This window comes from Nelumbo lutea, chromosome 3 (genome assembly GCF_056320005.1).
Source record: "Nelumbo lutea isolate HS-2025 chromosome 3, American lotus-T2T, whole genome shotgun sequence".
Taxonomy (NCBI): domain Eukaryota; kingdom Viridiplantae; phylum Streptophyta; class Magnoliopsida; order Proteales; family Nelumbonaceae; genus Nelumbo; species Nelumbo lutea.
The window spans coordinates 96429368-96453729 of record NC_142686.1 but is presented as its reverse complement, the minus strand read 5'-3'; the positions used below and the strand labels follow the sequence as shown (position 1 = coordinate 96453729).

Genomic DNA, 24362 nt, shown 5'->3' with positions numbered 1-24362 from the left:
TATAGAAATTTTCTTCTTTTTTTGAAATTTTTATTTTTTTATTCCATGTCACTTTTGAAACAACCAATGAGATGCACTTTCCCAATGACCTAAATAATCTCTTCTCCTAAAATTTATCCTAAACTCCCTCCCCCACTATCCCCCACTTTCTCCAAAATTATCTATAATTCCTATTTATCTCCAAAATATTTTTAATTTAGTACAAATCTTCTCTCCTAAATTATCTCTAATTCCTATTTATCCTCTCCCCTACTTTTTATCTATATCTATCTAAAGAAAGTTTGGATTAAAATTTTAAGAATTATTTAAATACTCTAACAAAATTATATAATGACTTTAAAATATTTACTAAAAACACAAAAAAATAATTTTATATTTTTACAAAATATATCAAGAAATTATGTACTAACAATTTCAATTATGTTTTTTTTTTGGATTATCAATTTAAATGTTTTTCGAATATTTAATAACATGTAATAGTTTTAAATAAATAAAATTAAAATAACAAAAAGAATTAAATATTTAAATAACTATATATTGATCATAAGTAGATTTTAAATAGTTAAAATAATAAAATTATGTAATAAATTTAAAAAAAATTGTCAAAGTAGAAAAATAATTATAACATAATATTGAAAATAATAATAATTTAGTATATTAAAAAATTAATAATGAAATTATGTAATAATAGTATAAATTCTGATTTTATGGATAATTAAATCCAATAAATAATTAATATTTTAAAATTTAAATATTTTACTTATTAGACGGAAAACATTAATTTTTTTCAAATACCCATTCTAACTTGGGTATTGACAGCATCTCTTCCAAGACCAAGAACAACAACGAAAGCTGGGGTTTGGGATTCTTTGGCTACTCTGCAAGGAATGAAAACTCTGTTTAGGAGAGGAACCAGAGCAATGAGTGACCTTGCTGTCGCTCATATCACGGAGGATGTCACAAATGAGAAGTTTCACTTGTTTATCAGAAGTATATATCAATCTGGTCTCATCGTGCGATTAGATGTCACACTTATCTTCCCTTCTTCCTCTTTTGCTTCCCAACTTGGCATTTCTTTGATTTATTCTTCAGAAAATGATGCTTTCAAGAAGCTCATCTGTCATTACAGAGACAAGTGCATGATCGTGGTACCTGAGGTTCCCGGAGTGTTGGACGTTGGGGTAAGTGTGTAAGTCTGCTAGGATGATGCGGGTCCGGTGTCCCTGAATTTGGAGGTGAACCAGGCAAAGGTGCTGCCATCACTTTGTGGCTCGTGACACCGCCGTGGAGATGGACGACAGTGGGAACGCCACCGTTCTTGGGAAAGGCAGTGGGGAGTGGGGACGGTTCGATCCCATTGGAGTATGTGATTGAGGGAGATGATTTTGCCACATCACATAATTTGATACTCTCACAATGGAACTTCTGTGGTAAAGTGGAGAAAGAAAAAGTTGATCAAACATGATAAAGAAGCAAGAGGAGGGAGTATTGTGAATCAAGAATTAATCAGTACCCATTATTTCTTTTGATACATGCCGATGGTGAGACTTGAAGGAATGGAAAGGCGATATAGCATGCAATAACCGTAGAGCTTTGTTATTTGTGGGAGTTCATCAATTGCAGAGAAGTGGATACTTGTTGAAGATTAGTTGCTTCGGTTAACGGAGGAGGAGGAGCCTATGCTTGGGCTTAATAAAAACATTGGAGACGATTATAACGCCATTGTGATTTGTGATTTGTGATTTGTGCTTGTGAGAGATAATAAAAAATTGCGATTTTGATGTAACCCAGTTTGTGAAATCGGATAGGAAGGAGAAGAAGGTGGGAGAACCATTGATGTCGGTAAGTATTAGTTTTAGACCATACACGTGAATGAGTATCGTCAGTCTGTAATTTTCCATTGGGGTCAGTAACGGAGGGGAGGTTTTTGTTGATTTTCTTTTAAAAGTTTAGGGGACGTATTTGTTAAAATGAAATTAAAGGGGAGGTTTTTATTATTGTCAGAAACTTGAGGGAAGATTTCTGCATTTTACCCTAAGTATTAAAATAACTAAATATTTTAAATAATAAAATATTTAACTAGATTTTAAATAGTTAAAATACAGAAATTATGTAATAAATTTAAAAATTCTGAAAAGTAGAAAAATGAAATTAAAGGGGAGGTTTTTATTATTGTCAGAAAATTGAGGGGAGATTTCTGTATTTTACCCCAAGTATTTAAATAACTAAATATTTTAAATAACAAAATATTTGACATAACTAGATTTTAAATAGTTAAAATAAAGAAATTATGTAATAAATTTAAAAACTCTGAAAAGTAGAAAAATAATTATAACATAATATTGAAAATAATAATAATTTAATATTTTTACATAATATTGTAAATAACTAATTTCACTTATATCAAGTAATAATTAGAGAAAATAACTTAAAAAAATAATATTTATTAATAATAATTTTAAACTCTTAATCTGTATTTATTATAGAATTATATATACTAACATTAATATTTATTTTGCTTCAGTATTTATTTATTTTTCATTGAAAATTTTAAATTTAATTTATTGTATTTATTGTATTTTTATTATAACTTATTGATTAATATTTATTAGAGATTAAACTATTATTTGAGATTATACTATTTATGGACTAAGTTAATACATTTTTAGCACTTATTGTATTTTTTTTTGTTACAAATTTATTTTCAATAATTATTGGATATTAAACTATTGTTATTTATTAGAGATGAGAATATTAATTTAGTTGAAATTATGAATGTTCATAAGTTAGTTCAGTTCGGTCGTAGGCTATTTTGCTAACCAAATTGACATAGTGACGTTCGGGAATTGGTCAATTGAAACCGACCAAGCTTTTGTGAAAACCAACCCACTCAAGTTGTATTGATTTGAGTCGAATTTTTGCTTTGGTCAGTCGGCTCAAAAGATTTGAACTTAAAATTAAAATTTAATTTTAAAATTAGAATGCAATATTAAAAAATAAATTTAAAAGTTATATTTATGATATAAAACATTTTAAACTCAGAAATATGAAAAATTTCCTACTTTTCCATATTAAAAATTATGTTTAAAATATAAAATATTAATATACATCCATGGTTAGGTCATTTGATTTTGGTCGGTTTACAAATGGCCAAAGTGAAAGTGATCCAACTTGGTCAAATTAGGAAATTTGTTAACCAAAGTCAAACTAAAATACTAGAAAACTGACCAACTTGGCTCAAGTTGATTGGGTTGGTCGGTTTCATCAGTTTGATGAATAAACCTAACTGAAATTAATTATTGTTATTTTTGTATTATAAAAAATTTATTAAAAGTAAAATATGTATAATTATTAGTTATTTAAAATTTGAAAATATAAAACAAGTGTATAATCTTATGTGTTTCTATTAGGGTCATTTACTAGAACACACCTTATACTTTTCATTTTAGTAAAACATTCCATATATTTTATAACTTATTTACTTAATCAACCTTTCATATATGAGTGTTTGTTTTGCCATTAGGCACATGAAATGGTATTATTGTACATAAAACAAAATTGGTCAAATATAGCCAATAGAGTAGTCTGTATCTTATTAAGGGCAAAAATGGTATTTTTGTTTTTATTTTCTTTTGATTAAATTTATTTAAATGAGAATTAGGGTCAACACTATCATTCACTATCATCTAATGGAAGATTGATTAAATCCATTGCAAATTATAAGTGGTGTTTTAGTAAAATGCTATCTATTAGGTAGATTTTAGTAAATCTATGAAACTATAAAGGGTATTTTAGTAAATGACCATTTCTATTATCTCTATTTTAGTAGAGAGTTTCTCTCCTAAATTATCTTTAATTCCTATTTATCATCTCCCTTACTTTTTATCTATATCTATCTAAAGAAAGTTTGGATTAAAATATTTAAGAATTATTTAAATATTCTAACAAAATTATATAGTAACTTTAAAATATTTATTAAAAACATAAAAAATAATTTTATATTTTCAAAAAATATATCATGAAATTATGTACTAACAATTTAAATTATGTTTTTCCGGATTATCAATTTCAAAGTTTTCAAATATTTAATAATATGTAATAACTTTAAATAAATAAAATTCAAATATTTTATAGATTATTTAAATATTTAGCATAACTAGATTTTAAATAGTTAAAATAACGGAATTATGTAATAAGTTAAAAAAAATTACTTGTAGAAAAATAATTATAACATAATATTGAAATTAACAATAATTTATTATTTTTACATAATATTGTAAATAATTAATTTCACTCATCTCAAGTAATAATTCGATAAAATTAATTTCAAAAAATTAATATTTATTATTAATAATTTTAAAATCTTAATCTATATCTATTATATAATTATATATACTAAAAGTAATATTTATTGTATTTCAATAATTATTTATTGTTTTTTATGATAAATGTGTTTTCAATTATTATGTATAAATTTATTTTTTTTGTTATTTAACAGAAAACTTTCAATAATTATTGGATATTAAACTAATTTTATTAATTTTTAAAAATTTAATTTATTGTATTTTTGTTATAACTTATTGATTAATTAATATTTATTAGAGATTAAACTATTATTTGAGATTATACTATTTATTGACTAAGTTAATATATTTTTATTACTTATTTTATTTTTGTAATTATTATATTTTTTTATTATTATATTTTTGCTATAAATTTTTAATAATTATTAGAGATTAATCTAACGTTATTTATCAGAGATAAGACTATTAATTTAGCTAAAATTATTAGTGTTCATGAGTTGGTTCAGTCTAGTCATAAGCTATTTGGCCAACCAAATTGCCCTAGTCAAATTGGGGAGTTGGTCAGCTAAAATCGACTGACCTTTTGTGAAAATTGACCCACTCAAATTGTAATGGTTTGGGTCTATTTTCTCAAAAGGTCAGTCAATTCAAAGTATAACTTAAAATTTAAATTTAATTTTAAAAATTACAATGCAATTATTAAAAAATAAATTTAAAAATTAGATTTATGAAATAAAACATTTTAGACTAGGAAAAATGAAAAATTTCTCACTTTTTCATATTTAAAATATAAAATATTAATATATATCCATGGTTAAGTCGTTTGATTTTGGTTGGTTTAAAAATGGGCAAAGTGAAACTGATCCAAATTAGTCAAATTGAAAAATTTTTAAACCAAATCCAACCTAATATACTAGAAAACCAACCAGCTCGAGTCAAGTTAATCGGGTTGGTTGGTTTCATCAATTTGATGAATAAACCTAACTGAAATTAATTATTGTTATTTTTGTATTATGAAAAATTTATTAAAGATAGTATATAAAATATTAATAATTATTAATAATTTAAAAAAGTTGAAAATATAAAACAATTGTATACTCTTATGTTTCTATTTGGGTCATTTACTATAACACACCTTATAATCTTACATATTTACTTAAACCTACCTTATAGTTTTCATTTTACTAAAACATCCCATATATTTTATAACTTACTTCCTTAATCAATCTTTCATTAAGGAGAGTTTGTTTTTCCATTAGGCCTATGATTTTTTATTCCAAAAATACCCTTAACACTTTTTTGTACATTAAACAAAATTGACCAAATATAACCAATAGAGTGATTGCCCGTGTCTTATTAAGGGCAAAAATGATATTTTTATTTTTATTTTCTTTTGATTAAATTTATTTAAATAAGCATTAGAGTCAACACTATCATTTTTCACTGCCATCTAATGGAAGATTGATTAAATCCATTGCAAATTATAAGTGTTATTTTAGTAAAATGCTAATTATAGAATAAATTTTAGTAAATCCATGAAACTATAAGGGATAATTTAGTAAATGATACTTTCTATTATTTAGCTTTCACTTAATAAATTCCCACTAGTATATATATATATATATATAATAAGATGATTGCGGTTAAATCCAATGATATCTAAATCTGATCCGAAATCCAACATGGTGATTGGATGCAGATCTAGAGGTTTCATAATTGAATGCAGATGTGAATGCAGCAACTAGATCCAGTCTGAATCAGATCAGCACATCTAGAAATTTCATAATTATTCAGATCAGTTTACACCCCTAGGTGAAAGTGGTTCACCTAATTACCTTGCTAGCCTAAGCAATCGAATTTTACAAAGAAAAAAAAAAGAAAAACTAATTTCTCCATTATAAGTAAAGAATGCCTTAAGCGCTCATAATTTAATGATAGAAACAGCGCTGAGGAATGACAAATCAGGATTCATGTATCCAACATCCTATACATCATATAATTGGGAAAACTCTTAATACTGATTATTATGATGATGATAATAATAATAATAATATAAATTTAAAAACTAACGATTATTTATCTATCTTTTGAGAAATGCAATTATTCATCATTATCCATAATCTAAGCTTTAACTCAATTATATGGGTCATCTAAGGAATTATTATATTAATTTATGTCTTAAGACAAATCAAATCAAAAGACCATAGCATTTCATTCTACCCACTCCCACTCCCACTCCCTTTTATATGTGGTAATAAGTTAATAACACTCACTACCTACCCTGTTCCAGGAGAGGGCCGAGAGTCATAATGTACATTGTTTCTTTTCTTTTCTGAACAATTTCAAGCTTGACATCATACAAGTGGACTCTATCAGGAAAGCAGCAAAAAACAAACATCTTAACTTAGTAGCTTGTGTTCTTTGAGTTTCCTTTTTCACCTTAAGGAGGTGGGTAGGGCATACCCTATCTTGGATCAATAGGGCAACCCCTAATGCATGGTCAAAAAGTACTCTGAATACAACAAAAGTACATTGCATGGTCAAAAAGTACTCTGAATACAACAAAAGTACATTCTTGTAATACTGCTTTGCCATTCTTTCTTTTCCATCTTTTACAAGAAAAGTTCCCCCATTGAGCAGTTCATAGAATCCCCAGTGGTTCACCTAAGAAGGATGTCGTGAGGTGTCCGTAATACAAAATACAAATCAACCCTTTTTTTGGAAGGATGGAATCGAATTAAACTGGGGTATTAGAAAGAAAAGTAAATCCTTTCTCCCAACTCCCAAGTATTAATAAAAAGAAAGCACAACCAGAAGAAATCAAGAAAATGCAAAAAAAAAGCATATTAGTGTACTTACAAGAGGCTTTTTTTTTATGAAAAAAGAATGTTCCAGATAAAGGAGTGAACGACCAATGTGATTGTAATCAAAGAATATGCATTCATATATTTATTTTATGATAGAAAAGTGGCAAACTCAAATTACAGAAGTACAAAACCACCTTGATTAACAAGAGATCAACTTTCCAAAAAAACAAAAAAATAAATAAAATATACTCCAAAAAAGAACATTATCCATCACAGAAAGTCAGAACCAAAAGGTAAGACACCCTAAAAATCCTAAGCAAGTTCGAGCTGACTATCGACAACAGAAGTATCCCTCACACATCACAATCCTGAAATTTTTTATTCAGTCAGCTCCCTTGTCCATTATTTCTATGGAGAATATCTTGAACATGTTAAAATCACAACCCATGACTTAAAACATCCTATAACTAAAAAACATCTCAAACTTGTGACCAAAATCCCCTTACTCGATAACAACTTTCATAGCTCATATGCACTGTCCTGTCCACCTTAGGTCTTCATCATTCTTTGCACCTGCATCAAAGAAAACAATGGGCATTTTAAAGAAAATAATACTCTGTGAAGAAAAGCTATCACGATTGCTCAAGACTGGGCCAAGTAGATTTAAATTGCAGGATGAACAGTGAATTAACTAAAGCAATAGATTTGTTTTTGCCCAATTGTGGTTACAACATGTCGACATGTCTAAGGGATAATTAGAGAAGTATGGAAAAGGCCAACTCAGTTTGGGTTTAAGTTGGGTCAACCGTGTCTATGGCGGATTGCATGTGTCTGCTCTTACACAGAGAATTGACCATTAGAACCCCTGCAATTGCCTAGTGAGTAAAAACCACAGCCTTGTCAACATCCCAATCTAGCTTGAAAACACATCCAGGATGTGCCAACAAAGAAACAACTCTCTAGAGTTCCATAAGCCAATAGCCAGCGTACAGGACCATCATGCCCCAGTCTGTACCCATCTCACTTGTAGGTTTCCCATTATATGTTCCCTCCGTGCAAGACAACATATATAAGTCCTGTCCATGCTCATTCAATTATACCCAGACATGACCTAAAGGTTGACCACACAAAACTAACCAACTTCCAAGCCCCCAGACAATTAAAAGGGATTAATAGAAGAAATTTAAGAGAGTGATCCATGTTTCCTATAAGATATAGCAGCTCCTTTACTTGAAAAATACAGTACAATAATAGCAACCAAACAAGATTATCCCTTACTTTCTCCTTCCACAGCATATGATCTTTCAATGAATCAACCCTATAAAGAGGCACAAATCTGAGCACCAAGGCCAAAGGAAAGCCAATTAAATTAGGCTCAAATCAATAGTCACAGTAAGGTTCAAAATAGCACAACATATCGGTGAATATTGTACGATGAGTATTGATCTTTGAACCCCAATATACCATTTAAGAGATTTTTTTTTTTTTTTTTGGGGGGGGGGGGGGGGTGAGGAATTGAAATGTCATGCCTCACCTAATCCTGAATCAAAACATAAAATTGCATTTCACATGTATCAATACTCTGAACCTTGAGTCATAGTCAGAAAGTTCATGCCTAAACCACACATGCTCCTCTAGACAACCTAAGCGTTGCCTCCACTGCACCTAGAGATGATCCAAAAGAAGCCTCAAGCCTTGGTTACAAGGTTAGTTTTGCACATACCTCCATTTGTTTTTTTTCCTTTTTTTTTTTGAGAAAAGGTAACAGAGTTTTGCACATACCTCCATTCTAATTCAAGGTATATTGAGCTTTTTGCTTCAGGAGGAAACATTTATATGAGAATCATACTGACTTTTGAGGATGCCTCAGGCTTTTCCAAGGGATAAGACCAGATCTGAAATCCTCTTGTAGGGAAAAATGAATTGTGACAGGAAAGAAGATAATATTGCCCCTGAAAAAAAAAAAAAGAAAAGAAAAAGAAAACCCTTCCTTGGACCCTCCAGTTGTTCTTATGAACCACAATCAATAAATGACTGAATCACAAGAGCATCCTATCAGAAAAATAGTAAGCTTAGAACCTTGAACCTTCTCGATGGTAATCTTGGTGACTTAGTGTAAAATCAATGAACTCTTCTCCAGAACAGAACCTATTTTATTGCAAAAAAGAAAGAGGTGCTCAAAACAATCCATTTCCTATCAAAGGCCCATCATGAGTTGTCTTCAATCACAAGATAACACTATCAACAAACTGATTCATGAATGCAAAATTACAAGAAAAGAAAAAAAAAACAGAAACTATATATAGTTGTTCTGCATGTTATTAGATACAAAACAAGAGAAGAGCTAGAAGCCCACCCGATAATTATTCAGACAATCACCAAGTTTATTTATGTATATTTAAGGGAATGCACCATTATCTGCTACATAATTATGTAGAAACTACACTAAAAATGTATATTAACAAATAATGTATCTATTATGTTAACCAGAATATGCAGGCTTTATGTTTTAACTTTCTCACACAAGCAAAAGCTGTCAAGTTTGAAACATCAGTTTTCTCCTTCTGTTTCCACCTAAAATCATCATTCTCCCCATCAAAAGATAATGATTAAATTAAACATTCTTCTTCACTTTCTTCTTATTCTAACTCATCTTCTCCAATTAGTAAACTATATGTTCTACATCATTCTTTATTGAATATTTTAAGTCTAAATTAACTTGATATTTGAGATTGCATGAAGATGGGTTGGAAAAGGTAGCATCACCTTTCACCATATTAGTTTAGTCTTCCTTCAGGACATAAAATCCTGCAATCTTGTGGGCATTTTGGCTGAGAAACAAGAAATGAAACTAATTGTAGTTAATACAACATCAGCACACTTGTCAGTGTTTAATGTCGATCCCTCAAGAGGCAATTATACTTTGTAATTAAGCTAATTAAACAACTAAACTGCAAACTTTAAAGTTGAACTTTGCTTTTTTATAATTTTAAACTGCCTTTAACCACATACTGGACGGTTCATAAAGATTGGAGATTACAATTCTAGTTATGCAGCAACATTGTAGATGAGCAGAAGGTAGAATACATCACCAAACCCCACAAATCAAAATTTTTTCACAGACATGCAAATAAACACAATCCATCTACAATAACAATACCATCTACAACAACAATACAATAAACAAAACACTAAACCACACAAAACAATATTTTTTCACGGACATACAAATGGTACAAGGAACCAGCTGGAGAAATCTCTTTTCTAACAGGAAAAAAGAAACATTTTTGCTATAATTTTGCTCACCTATGATCATCTATTCGAACCCGTCAGAACATCAAATAGGCCACAGCAAGACTTCCATGAAGTTGGCTGTACCGCCGGTGGAGCTGACCGTTCCACTTGCTGCTGGTTGAAAAGAAAGGAAAAAAAAAAGTATTCACTAGTAGATCAAGGTAAACGGCCAGATATTTTGAACTAAAATCAGAATAGACATTCATAATTCTAATTCACAGACCTGGGTTTCTGAGCTTTCAGGAATCTGAGGCTGAACATGATGTTCATCAGAAACCACGGCTTTACTAGTTTCAACAGGTGGAGCATCTGTTGATGGCAAAACATTACCCTCATTTTCCTTCGACGCCAAATCAATCACACCCGAAACCCCACTAGTCTCATCCGAGGAAGGCAACGGCTGCTCCTCCTTTTCCTTTGGAACAACTACCTCTGTAGTCTCAGTATTGTCCACCGATTCCGAGGCGGCTTCCAAAATTTGACTCACCCCTTCAGACAAAGCAACAACCGGCTCAACTGATTCAACAGGAGGCAGAGTCTCCCCACCCTCACCCTTCTCCTCTACTAATATCTCCGATTCCGTCACTGAGGAATTCTTCTCGACCACGCGAGGTTTTTGAGACTCATCATCAGAGCTAGTACTGGAACTACCAGCATCCCCAGATGAACCACCCTCACGGGAATCCTTCGCATACTCCACATGTTCGATAACAACATCGGTTCCCTCAGAATTCTCATCGGGTTTCAAATCCCTGACAACCTCCAGAACCTCCACTGCTTCTACCTTCTGCTTATTCTCTCCTTCCCCAGTGCTGCCATTTATGGATTCTTCCATCGCTTTAGTGTCGGCAGCAACAGACCCAAGTGCGGAATAATCCTTATTCTCCTCCTCCTCTTCTTCTTCTAACGCATGATGGTGATCCTCTGAAGTAGGGGAACTCGCATAACTACTATCACTTTCTTTCTCATCATGGGTTTTCAGATCATCGTTTCCTAACAAAGGATGCGTAACAGATTGAGACTAAAGAAATACTAATTAAGACGAAATATTTAACTGACAGACACCCAATTGAGCAATAGAAAGAAGAAACAAAAATAATTAAAAAAAGAAAACTAAACAAGTGGGTGATGATGAAGAGGATGAGATAAGGCTAGTAGTTGTGTAAGCAAGTACCTTGAGAGTTAGTTGGAGACTGGATGTTGGCTACCTGCTCCTTCTTTTTCTTTGCTGCTTTTCTCTTCTTTGCGCCTGAAGGCATGATACTCGATTGGCTCCTCTGTGGGTTTATGTAGTTGAATGAGCGAGGCGCTGATGGTGGTGGGATTGATTTTCCCTTGCCAATCTGTAATCGGGTCCCTGAAGACCTCCCTGTCTTTCACTATCTCTTTATTTCTCTATTTCTTTATTTCTGTTGCTTTTGTAAGCAAAAATGGTATATAGGCTTTGGTGGGATTTTTATATGTGAGAGAGGAAGGACAGAGTGGCAGGTGCGTCTTCTTGGTTTTTGAAATTTTATGGAAGGGTCGGTCGGTTGGTTTGAAACTCTGAAGTGAGTGCTGTAAATTCTGGGGCCTCTAGGGGTTGGGAATGGAAGGGCGGAAGAAGTTTTTGCCAAAACTGCTGAAATGAGTTAGGACTTGGGAGTGGGAAAGCCGCATGCAAAGCGCGTGGTGGTGGAGCTCGCCAGGCCACTTATTCATTACAATCCGTAACTCCTTTCTCTCTCCTTGACCTGTCCGAGTGACCGGGTGAGTATCTATCCTCTCTCTCTCTCTCACTCTCCCCCATATTTGTCCTGTCTTAGTTATATGTAGTTTATAGAATTGCTTCACCAACAACCCATTAAGATCTAAGCTTCTAGATTGATCAAGGATTCAAGGTTTTGATGTTTTGGGTTTTGGAGGGACTGAGATTTTAGGGCAATTAAATGCAAACAAACGTAGAAGCTCTGGTTGTTAGCAATAGGCACAGCATTTGGAGGGTTAGAGAAGTGGGGCAGTGTAAATTAATGGGACAAATGACAATTGGGGTTTCATGGGGACTTGACGTTGAAAGGAAAATGAAATGGAGGAGAACAGGTGTCACAATAAAAACAAATGGGTATCCCAAGAAAATAACGAGTGGAAGGCTTTGGAATACTTTGGATTTTGATTCCAAGGAAGAATAAAAAAAAAAAAAAGTTAAGAATAAAATATAGATAGGGTTTGGAGTTTATGTGAAGCGTGAAGTGGGTTTCTCCCATAGGTCCATCCTGATCAAGATATGATTCTAAAATAGTAAAATCTAAATAAACGATTAATTGTAATTCATTGTTTAATATAATGATTTTTCATTGTTCCATGAGGATTTCTATGCCTTATTAAATATTAAAATATATTTTTAATGATAAATATTGGTGTATGCATATAACACTATATATATATATATATATATATATATATATATATATATATATATATATTTTGTTGAAAAGGTCTACCCCATAAATTACAATTAAACAATCAATCTGCTAGCTATTAATTACATAGATCCATTTATCAAATGCCTATGCCGACAAGAGGTTCTGTAAAAGAAAAAAAAATATTAACATTTTTCCTTGCCTACTTTTGATTTTTAAAGCTATGTAGAAGACTCCTTATTCCATAGCCTGGGTAACCAATAATGGTAGCTCATATTGTATATATTGTATATGTAATGCTTGCAAAATAATATGGGAAATTTAGATAAATCTGGATTGGAATTCTAAGTACACATTATTTTAGAAATTGTGGCTAATTAAGGTTGCCAAAAAAAAAAAAGGAAATTGAGGCTAAATTGGTACCCCAAAGGGGTTCATGTCTTAAATATTTATTTTCTACCTAGCATGTTTCAAACAAAGCATCTTATATATAGTACTTCAATAAAAAAAGGAAATTGTGGCTAAGTTGGTACTCCAAAGGCTTTTTAATAATAAAAAAAAAGTCTATCATAGAAATGCTTATGGTTCTACTTTAAACAAACTCTTTTTGTTTGATATAAAGAACATTTAATATTAGAGATGTGCATTCTTTTTCTACAAGTTTTCCATATTTTTCTGTATATATTATTTAATTATAATATTACAAGTTGACCCATTTGATCCAAACGTTTGTACCACTAATCAGCCACTTCGATGGAAAATAATTTTATTTTTAAGTCAATTTTTTAAATTGGTTTTTATATTATTACAATTATATAGTACTAACTTAATTAATGGAATTAATGGTGAAAAATAAAAATGCATTAAATGTAAGAGTTCATGAGAAAGATTGGGAATTGATACTTAATAGCTTAAAAATAAAAGTTAATGAGCTGAGGAACTATTTCCTTTATAAGGAGGGATCAAATTCAGAAATAAAGGTATTTTAGTTAAGGAAAAGTCCATTCCCACTTTTTATGGTAATACAGATATAGATTATTCAATCATTTTAAATACATCAGCAAGTTTTTTGTAATGAATGCTGAACATCTAGAATCATTTAGATGTAGAAATTACATTCAATTCTTCAAATATCTTCACAACCTTTCTTGTCATGTTTGTATTACAATTTACAAAACAGACCAAAAACTAATGATAAATCTCATTATTTCATTAATATTCATAAATTTTTATATTTCAAATACAAAAATATTACAAAGATAAAGAACCATGCATTAAAAGTCAGATGAAAATACAATAAGAAAGAATATATATAATTCAAGATAATTACATAAAATTGAAAATGGTGTTTCATTTTTTTCTGCCAACAAAACATGTTCCAACCCTCTACCACCTCGATTCTAACACCCCATATCTCACCATGAGACTGGGTCCCACCAAAGTGAAACATATATGAGATGTGCGGTGTAAGATCATATTGGTAGAAGATTGGAAGATGTTTTATTTACAGGTGATCCCGGTCCTGCTCATTCAATATATTTACACCCTTTTGTCTCAAAATATTTAGAAATTTGTGCATTCCTTTGGGTTCTTTCTAGCTGTAATATATTGATAATAATTGTCGTTATTTTTCAAGGATTCCACATTTCCCTGTGACCACTTTGGAGTCTAGACAAATGTTATTAAGTTGTAGAATAATTGCTCCCCTAGCTGCCATTGCTTCAACTATCTCAATGCTTGTGGCTCCAATTTGTCTTGTCTAAAATTCTAGATTTCCTTTGATTCTTTTGTTCATTCTCTGGTTTGCATCCTTCGCGTCCCTCACCATATAGGGGTAGCAATTGGACAGGTTTGGATTGAGTTTCAACCTAATTCATCTGATCCATCAATCTATTAATGATCCATTTAAATGGATTGAGTTCAACGCAAACTCAAGTCGGGCTTGGGTTTAAGTTAATGCAAATAGATTATGTTGGATTGAACTAGAGTGATCCATATATATTTATTGGTTGAACCAGTCCAAATCAAATCAGACCATCTACTCATTTTTATTAGATTTGAGTGAATTCAAGTTGGGTATGGCTGAACCTGGACATCTCAATTCTACCCAGTTCTAAATTGGACTAGACCATATTGAGCCACCGAACCATTTAATGGGATTTAAATTAATTTGGGTTATGGGTGAACCACATTGACCCAAACTGGAACAAACCATCATTTGGCTGAGTTTGAGTTCAGGTTAGTAACCTGAATTTGTGCCAATCCAACTCAACCTGAATGGAAAACTAGTTAGACAAATCATATTTGTATTATTAACGGTTAACCTATTGGATATTCACAACCTCACCCAATCCAATCCATTTAAATTGAGTCAATGGGTGATTCAGTCCATTTCCAACCCACTAAATAAATGGGCGGGTTATAAAGTGGGTGGATTTGGCAGGTTCAATGGGTTGGGCATGAAATTGCCACCCCTAACCATCAAATTAATTTAACTTTTCTTAGATATTTTGGTGACTTCCCTCTTTATGATCTTATTTTCTTACTATTTGTCCAATTGTGGTCTCTATAAATTGTTTTTGTTTCATGAGACTCCAATTACTGAACTAATGCTCATGAGTCCCCTCCACTGCTCTTAGTATTTTGTGTTTATCCACTAAAATTATATCATTTCTTGCTTTCAAAATACATAGTAAAATATATAAAGTCAAGGTTCAAAATATCAATACGTCCTTATACGATGCCGAAGGGATCTATGGGTTTGATCCATGCGCAACCTCTTTCTTTTAGTTTTTTTTTTTTTTCAAAAATAGTTAAGGGTAGGTCTTAGGCTGTCTACCCCCTAAAATAGGTCAAAGCTTCATTATTTCATGTATCAGTGACCCACCAATATGATAAATAGCGGTTGATAAATGAGGAAAACTTGAATCTTGCATTGATACTCTTATTTCTGAAATAGGTCTTAAGTTTTATACTAAAAACAAAGGTCTTAGGTCATAATTAGGTGTCAAAAAATTAACTTATAAAACATTACTGTGAACAACATAAATATTATTTTGTATACCAAAAATGGCACATAACAAGTAATTTGTTGTAAGTTGAAGGGGTTAGAATATCTGGGATATAGACCAAAAAGTATATGAGCCAAAGTACTAGGAAAATGATTTAAGGCTTAAGCACAAGTACTTTAACAATGGATATGACTTTGAATAGAATGGAATCATAAAATAAGATTCACATAGCTGACCCCATATAGTTGGGATAAGACTTCAATGGTGACTATAATGATGAAGACAGAAATATTAGTTTGCTTTGGGCCAAAGTTTTTAGTTTTTACTGGTTCATTTCTCATAATGAACGTGGACCTTATAAAGAATAACTCACAATGTATTAATTGCTTTCAAATGTTGCAGAAAGAGTATGTCAACCAAATCATTTAAAAGAAGCTCCCTAAGTTTGTGATTGGTTTGAAAGAAAATAAGAGAGAAACAGAGCCTCTCAACTTTCTATTTCTCCTTTAATTTCTATCAAACCAAACATAGCCTAAATGACCAAGGTAAGGTATCTCCCAACCCTTTAAACTATAGCAAATTTTGGAGCAAATGAAAATGCCACACATGTTTATAAGAAGCTTCCTTTTTTGTGTGTAAGTTTTATATTAAGACAGTAAAACAGCCAATACAAGGTAGGGTATAGGTATAGGGATGATGTGAACTGAACGGTTGAATATGTGACTAATCTATAGATTCCACTACTACATGGACATTTTGGATCGGACTTACCATCCACCCATTTATCACAAACTAGTAAGCGCGTACGTGCTTTGCATATTACAATTCTAGATGATGATAATGATAGTAATAATATATCCAAAATTTTCTATAAACATTATGTATTTTTTTTTATCTTTTTGTAGATTTTTTGTTTTGTATTATTAACTGGATGCGGATTGTGATATCTAACTCAGAATACATAAACACCTCGTTCAAATATATAATAATAGGATTGCATTGAAGTTTAAAGTATCATTTCTAGACTCTTCTTTTTTGTAAAGTTTTATCTTTTTTTTTATATTTTTTATTCATTTATCAAAGAAATGTAAGATTTAAATAGAAATAATTGAATGAAGTGAAAAGTAGTAATTTGATTTACAATTTAAAACTCGCAATTAATAGTGACTAAATTAAAAAATGAGTGTTTTAGTCAAAAGAAAGTTTCATAATTTTGTTCATATTTTTAATAATAGTGTAAATATAGAATTATAGATGTTTTCAATTTTTTTTTTATAATTTTTGTGTGTATAAACAATTCTGATATGTCACACTTACTTTTTGTTTACTATGACAAATATATGATATTATACATGTGCCCAAATGCTTTTTTTTTTGCAAATTTATGTATTTTTTATATTTTATTATTTATTTATGACATTAAAGGTTAAAACATTTAACCCAGAAGTTGAATTATTTGCTATTAAATTTTATATTTCATGTTGAGCCAATTTTAAATTATGTATTTCATTTTCATTATCAATAAAAATAATTCTCGTTTATGATACTTATTTTTTAATTTGATTTATAAAAATATCATAAATGTGTCTAATTTTTTTACATTTTTGTAATTTTCTATATTTATTTCTACTTTAAAAAAATTATTACCTAACTATCACTTCATAGGTTGATCAATTTGATTCAAATGATTAAATTGATTAGCCACTACTTGGATAAAGAACGGTTTGTTTTTTAGTCAATTTTAAAATATATGGGCTTATATTGTTAAAAACATTGACGTATAACTAATTAGTAGAATTTATTAGTGAAAAATAACTTAAATATAAGATTTAATAAAAAAGTGGATTTAAATTTTCAACCCTTAGAATTAAAAATGAACTAAATACATAAATATGGACATTTTAATAGCCATTAAAGTTGACATTAAAGCTATAATAAAATGACTTTTATACCCTTTTTCAAATAAAAAATAGAGGATAATTTTAGTCAAAAAAAATTTCACATTGCATCTACACTTTTATATTTAGTATAGATAGGATGTGTCAGATAGAAAATAGAAATAACAAATTAGAGGAATCTTTATAGTCAATTCAGACTGTTCATCATATTGGGGAATGGGGACCCTTTGGATATGGTCGCTATCATTTACATGAGATCATTGTAATTAATTTTGTTGATAAGTGTTTTTATTATTGATGTTAAATAATATCTATATATAATATATAAAGTATAGTACTTGTATGCTTTTATTCATAATGTTCCCAATGCATAGTTATAAGGGTTGTAAAGCGGGTGTGAGGACCAATTTTGTAAGGAGGAAATATAATTTGATATCATATATGGTTAGTACTTGCTTGCACATGTGCATAGCATGCACTCTTACACCTGGTTTAGGGTAAATTGCAAATTGTCACCATACTTAGGGGGTAGACAGGTAGTGATGCACCGACACTCAGCCCCCAAACTATAATTTGAGGCAAATACCCAACTTGAATTAGTAGATTCCAGCACTTTGCCCTTACCATTAGCATTTCATCAATTAACTTTAGAAAGATTCTTTTTGACTATCATGTGCAATTTTAAACATTTCTAAAACCCTAAACTGCCCTTATGTCATTTTATGAGACTGTCTTGTAGAAAATTGATAAAAGTACATCAAAAAATGAAGAAAAAAAGAGGAAAAACACAATGAAATACATAAAATAGAAAATACAAAAAAGGAAAAAATAGAGAGTAGAGAAAACACTAAAAATGAAAAAAAAAAAACTAAAAATACAACAAAAGATACTTTGCTTTAGCATCCCTATTTATTTTCTTCTCATAACCCACTGAACTTCAAATAGGCCTTTTAGGTGATTTCACCTTTACCATCAGTACTAGGACTGCTCATGGGCCTGGCCTAGGTTCAAATTTTGACAAAATTTGAATGGACTCAATCCGAAGCAGTGTAAAGACCAATCTGATGGGCTGCCAACTAACAAGTCTAATCAAGACTATTAATGAGGTAGGCAATAAAGAATTGGAATCTAAAAGTTTAGGGTAGGTCTTTCTTACAAATCATAGTTTAGAGGTAGAGGTGTAAATCGAGTCATGTTGGGCCGACATGGCATGGCTTGCTTGTGGCCCGTGCAAAGAGTGGGTCATGCCGTGCCGGCATGTAGGCCGAGCAAAGTTGTTCTTCCCTCTCCTGGGATAAGTTAGGGGGCCATCCTGGCACGGCCCATGGCTTGAGCCTAAGCGGGCACGTGCCATGTCGTAGGCCATGTTGTGGGCTGGGGTTGTGCTAGGCTGGGCTACAGGTTGGGCCTTGGCTTAGGCTGAACTAGGCAAAAAAGGCCAGGACTGTATTTTTTTTTTTTTTTTTGCTAAGTAAAACTAAAATACTTAACTTTTCCTTTAGGGTTAGGCTTTGGGAACAAAAATGAAAAAAAATTAATTAACAAAATACAAAATGGACAACAAATTGGAAAAAAAAAAGATAGAAATTTTATTTCATTTAAAATATAAAAAATTACATTGTTGAAGACATAACAAATAATTTAAATAAAGTTGAAAAAATTGCTCTATCTCCTTGACTTTAACCATCTACTTCATTAGGTCTAGTATTGCCATGCCCTCCTCTCCTCTGTCTTGTAATGTATTCTCGGCATCTAGCAAATCTTTAAAGTAGATGTCGTTTTCTTATTTCTCATGGAAGGGCAAATATCTACTCAAGTGGCCAGTACCACCCTTGCTATTGAAACTAAAGTTAATCTTACATTTTTGACAAACGACTCTTTTTTCCCTCCTCACAACCTACTCTATTTTAAATATTTTCCAAATCGGGCTAATAAACTTACTATTGGGGAATTGGTTTTGGGAGGATGAGCTGGCCATTTTTTAATTCTAAAAAATAAAAATTAATTTAATTACACTTACCTGAATGGTCATATTAATGGTTCAGAATCTCAACTTGATTTCAACAATTAAAGCCTCAAAGCCTACTAAATTGCTAAGTGTATGATATTATGAGACTATATGAGATAAGAGATTAAGAGAATATGAGAATTGAGAAGAGAATTGCTGAATTGGTGTGATGAGAATGGTAGAGGACAGGGATATTTATAGGAATTGAAAATAATTCAATTGCCCAAAATATCATTAGAACTAGCTATTTTTTAGTTGTTGGGAGGATTATTTTGGTCATTGTAAAGTCATTTATCACTTTATCTAAATGCCCCAAAGTCCTAAAAAGTAGTTGTTATATAGGATATAGTTGTTTGAGGGGCATTATTGTCTTTTTCTTCCCCAAGCCAAAATACATAAATACCCCCTATATAGTTATTTATAGGCTTATAACTGTTGATTGAGGAGGTATTTTTGTAAACTCCCCTAAAAATCTGAAACTAGCTATTTGGGGGTCCCCCAGGGGCTCCAATGGCTAGCTTGCTCGAATGGACTACACTCGGCCCATTGCAAGCCTACATGCTGTGCTGTGCCACATGCTGGGCCATGCTGACACATGAGCCACGGGCAGCACAGTACACACAATCGTGTCAAGCCATGGACGACATGACCCGATTTACACCTCTATTTAGAGGGCTAAGAATCACTAGCCCAAATTGCAGGGAGATAGTCTTTAATTTACCCTAATATTTATGAATATCTTAAACAGTATGCAGCACTGCACAATTCTTTGTGACAGATTCTTGGGCTTTGATGGGCCATCAATCCAGCTCTTTCATAAAGAAATCAAGTGAAGTTAGTTGAGGGGTTTTTGGTTTCTATATGTATATCTTCCTTATTTTTCTTGGGTAACATGTTTAATAATATAAAAAAAGAGAGGATAGAAATATATAATCTACAGCGGTTATGGGCCATACTTTTGGTGGTAGTAACACTTAAGTTCTAGAATTATTTACAATATCCTCTATTTTCAAATTCCAACACTCTTCTCTCGGCTTTGGCATTCTATTAATTTTGAGTTTTATGAGATCCCTTTGCCCTCTCTTTTATTGTATCTCCAAAACTCAAGTTATATAAAATGCTTTACCTCTTTCAATTCTTATTCGTCTCTCTTAAACAAAAAAAAAGAAGAAAAAAAAAATTAAAACTTAAATTTTGGATATGCAATGACGATATGTCACATCATCTCTATTGTCTCTCTTTCAACTAATTTTGTCTCTCTTCTTTTTGGTTCCATAATTTTTGTTTTCGCTTCAAACTTTATTCCAGGTGCAAGGAGTGGCCACCATAGAATTTTATTAACAATTATCAAAAGGAAGAAGAAGAAATGGATATATCGCATCACCTATTAACATTTAAAAGAAACGAAATCACTTAACTCTGATAGACTGACCCTGAAAACTGATAGATATCATATGCATCAAAATGTTGTGATATTTTGAACCTTGCTCACAAAAACACAATATGTAATTACATATTGCCATTAATCATAAATGGAAAAAGGTAGATATATAGAGTTTTGGGGTGTTAAGTTTTAAGGATTCCCTCACTCGTTGGGCTTTAAACATTGGTTTGATGACAAAAAAGCATGACTCATAGATGAATTTGGAGTCCTCATAGCTTGCCATATGATGGGTCCCATCTAGTAAATTAGATGGGCTTAAAATCATCAGCCCAAGGAGTTTACTAAAGTTGGGAAAAAAAAGAAAAACTCAGCAAGACTGCAAATAATGACCGAATTAGATAATTATTTTGATTTTTTATATGACAAATGTTATGGCATAGATCTATTCAATGGTGGGTCCTGATTTTTGAAACATGTGACATGTGGCAAGTTATTCTAGACTTGCATCCATCTACTCACATGAAGCTACTTCACAACCATCTGATGAAAATGGATCCATCATTAGGGATGATGCAGATATGTACGTACATTTGTTACAAGTAGTGATGGGATTTCAATCTGATTCATTTTCCACATATTATGCATACATATAATTGCATGAAGACAAATCATACAATTCGTTTGGCAAATTTCTGTTTATGCAAAAAACAGGGATGCAATGGGTTGCGTAGTATTTTGGGTGGAAGGGTGATTGGTGGATCACCTTTTTTTAAGTTTCTTCAATAAAGTGAAAAAGTATCACACATTTCTGATTTAAAGTAAAACACTTTAAATTTGCGTGTTTAACTGTTAATTCCTGATAATCATATTTTCAGTTCAAACTTCAAAGATTGAGAATGATGTTTTGGATTTAATTAACACATTAATCCAATTCTGTTGACCTTTTTTTTATTTTTGGAACATAGATTGTATTGAATATTGAAACTAGCTCTATAGCAACACATCTATGATTCATTCACAATTTGTTTATAGAATAATGTTGATATTTGACCGTTAAACCTAATCACTGATGAGATACTATACCTTTAATTTGTTACTCATCATAGTAGCCACGATCCAGATTGTATGGTCCTAATCCAACCACTCAATTAGAGCTCATTAAGCGAGTGGTAAGACTTAAAGTACTTTTTCCCATATTAGCTCTAGAAATTTTGGTGATTTGATAAATTAAAATTAAAATTTTGGATTGACCCCATTTATTTGGAAATAATGAAGTTGTTAATCGAAAGAAAATCAAGGGAATTAAATTAATACAACACTTTAGGAAAATTCTATGATAAGGGGAGCTTGCCTAGAAGAAATAATATGAGAGAGAACCCCTCTCCCCTAGTCGACATATATATGCATTCTCTCCACCACCGAACCTCCAATTTTTTTAGAGTGTTTTCCTATCAATACTATTTTATAGAGAGAGAGAGAGAGTCATTGTGACTAAGGGGATAGAACAAGTCCTTATAGCTAGTCACTAAGGATATGTTTGGTTTGAAGGAAAAGGTAGGGAAAGGAAGGGAAAGACGGAGAAACCAATACAAGGATTGTAAAGGTTTCCCTACCTTTCCCTACATCTTCCACCAAAGAGAATACTAAGATGTGGTTGTATTTCTTTCCAAGGATTCAAGGCTGGTACGAGGAGGCAATCGGCTTCTACAAATCAAATAGTAGTTATGGTGATTGGAGGAATTGGTTTTATTTTAATTTTATTACTTTATTATCCTATTTAGCCAAAGGCAATCACTAGTCTTCTAGATGTGAGTGGATCAGATCTACTTTACTATATTTTATTTAATTATTTCATCATTGATATCGAGTTTGTTCGAATACTAGTGAAATGCATGGCCGACTTTCAGTGGTATTAAAACTGGTCCTCCAAAACCATAACTCTATATTGGTTAAACCCCCTTGTGCTTAGATTGATCCCATGGCTGCCATTAGCACTGTTTTGTTTTGTGTACCTATGTTTGGAAATACCGGTTGTCCTCAACATGGCTTGAATTTCGGGTTGTAGTTCATGCCCAATCTATTAAATTCAAGAGGTTTATTTATTTTATTTTTCATTATTTATTTCTCTTGATCCTTTATTTATTTATTGAGTGGCATCATTGTTGTAACAAGCCAATTTGTTACAACATTATTTAGGTTGTGTTGTGTTACAACATTATTTAGGTCAAATTTTGGTTACATGGGTTGTCATATTCTATAAATAATAACCATGGATGAAGATAGTGTTCTTAGGTTTAATGATCCATGATTATTTGTTACATGGGTTGTCATATTCTATAAATGAAGGACATAAGCATCAAGCTCAATAGCCTTGGTGTGATTGTTACAAAGCCCTTCTCATTCACCTTTATTCTGACCTCCTTGTCAGCTAAATATGAACCATTCAAACTATGTGCATACAAGAGGAGAAGAGGCTGAAAAAAAAAATCTTGTTATAAAAAGTGAGAAGAAGAGGAAAGGTCCTACATAGAAGACAAGAGGCACAAGAATACTAAGGGAAAGCCAAAGAGCGAGCACACTTACTTCTTCTACAAGAAGGGCAATTTTAGAAGTGATTGTACAAGGTTTAAGAGTTAGCTAGAAAAGAAAGGTTTGAAAGGGAAAGAATCAAATACTAATCTTTCCATAATGTGTGAATTTAATTTTGTTAAGTCTTATTCTAATTCATGGTGGATTGATTGAGGTGCAACAACAAGGAAGCCAAAACCAAATAAATAGTTCATCCTTTTGGGAGATGGAAATAAAGTGGTTGTGGAAGCCATAGGGGACTTTGAAATAATTTTGAGTATTAGTTATAAATTAATTTTGGACAATGTGGTTTATATCTCTAGATTCTTCAAGAACTTGATTTCAATTTCCAAACTAGTTCTTAATGGATATAAACTTAATTTCTGTGATTTAAAATTGGAAATATTTTATTCATCTAGATTAATTGGATTTAGTGATTTGATTGGTAACTTGTACAAACTGGACTATTCATCAAATTTGGACAAATTGATGTCCTACACAGTCGAGATAAAGACGAGTTCAACAACAAAGAACCCCCTATTCCCATGGCATAGAATGTTGAACCACATTTCAATTGAAGAGGCGAATGCTATGAGAGACATATTGGCTTAGGACAAAATTCAAGACCCTTTCATTGTTCTTAAAAGAACCATTTATTGTCACACAATACACCATGCCTAGGTCACTAG

General features: G+C 31.5%; 1 protein-coding gene across 12 annotated transcripts; it reads right to left on the bottom strand.

The window, feature by feature from the left end:
• Nucleotides 1–7224: 7224 nt before the first annotated feature.
• Nucleotides 7225–12337, bottom strand: LOC148867025 (uncharacterized). 12 transcript variants are annotated; one of them, XR_016109308.1, is made up of 7 exons: nucleotides 11580–12184; nucleotides 10629–11398; nucleotides 10418–10519; nucleotides 9191–9259; nucleotides 8894–9063; nucleotides 8390–8447; nucleotides 7225–7684 (listed from the first exon to the last, which is right to left on the bottom strand). XR_016109308.1 is itself a non-coding variant. In XM_088975420.1 (4 exons), exons 1-3 carry the CDS (start codon nucleotides 11662–11664, stop codon nucleotides 10424–10426), a joined length of 951 nt encoding a protein of 316 aa, XP_088831546.1. In that variant the 5' UTR covers nucleotides 11665–12337; the 3' UTR covers nucleotides 7225–7684; nucleotides 10418–10423. The 12 variants fall into 12 exon arrangements, 4 of the variants coding, with proteins under 4 accessions (XP_088831546.1, XP_088831548.1, XP_088831549.1 ...); XR_016109312.1 differs by having other exon boundaries at nucleotides 10418–10516; XR_016109307.1 differs by having other exon boundaries at nucleotides 8894–9259.
• Between the last annotated feature and the right edge of the window lie 12025 nt (nucleotides 12338–24362).

What these genes read in the sequence shown, in the direction of transcription:
- LOC148867025 (XM_088975420.1), bottom strand. Translation starts at nt 11,664, where the DNA reads ATGCCTTCAGGCGCAAAGAAGAGAAAAGCAGCAAAGAAAAAGAAGGAG. An exon ending in GTCTCCAACTAACTCTCAAG is followed by an intron (nt 11,399 to 11,579) that starts GTACTTGCTTAC and finishes ATCCTTTGTTAG; the next exon opens with GAAACGATGATCTGAAAACC. An exon ending in CTGAAAGCTCAGAAACCCAG is followed by an intron (nt 10,520 to 10,628) that starts GTCTGTGAATTA and finishes CTTTTCAACCAG; the next exon opens with CAGCAAGTGGAACGGTCAGC.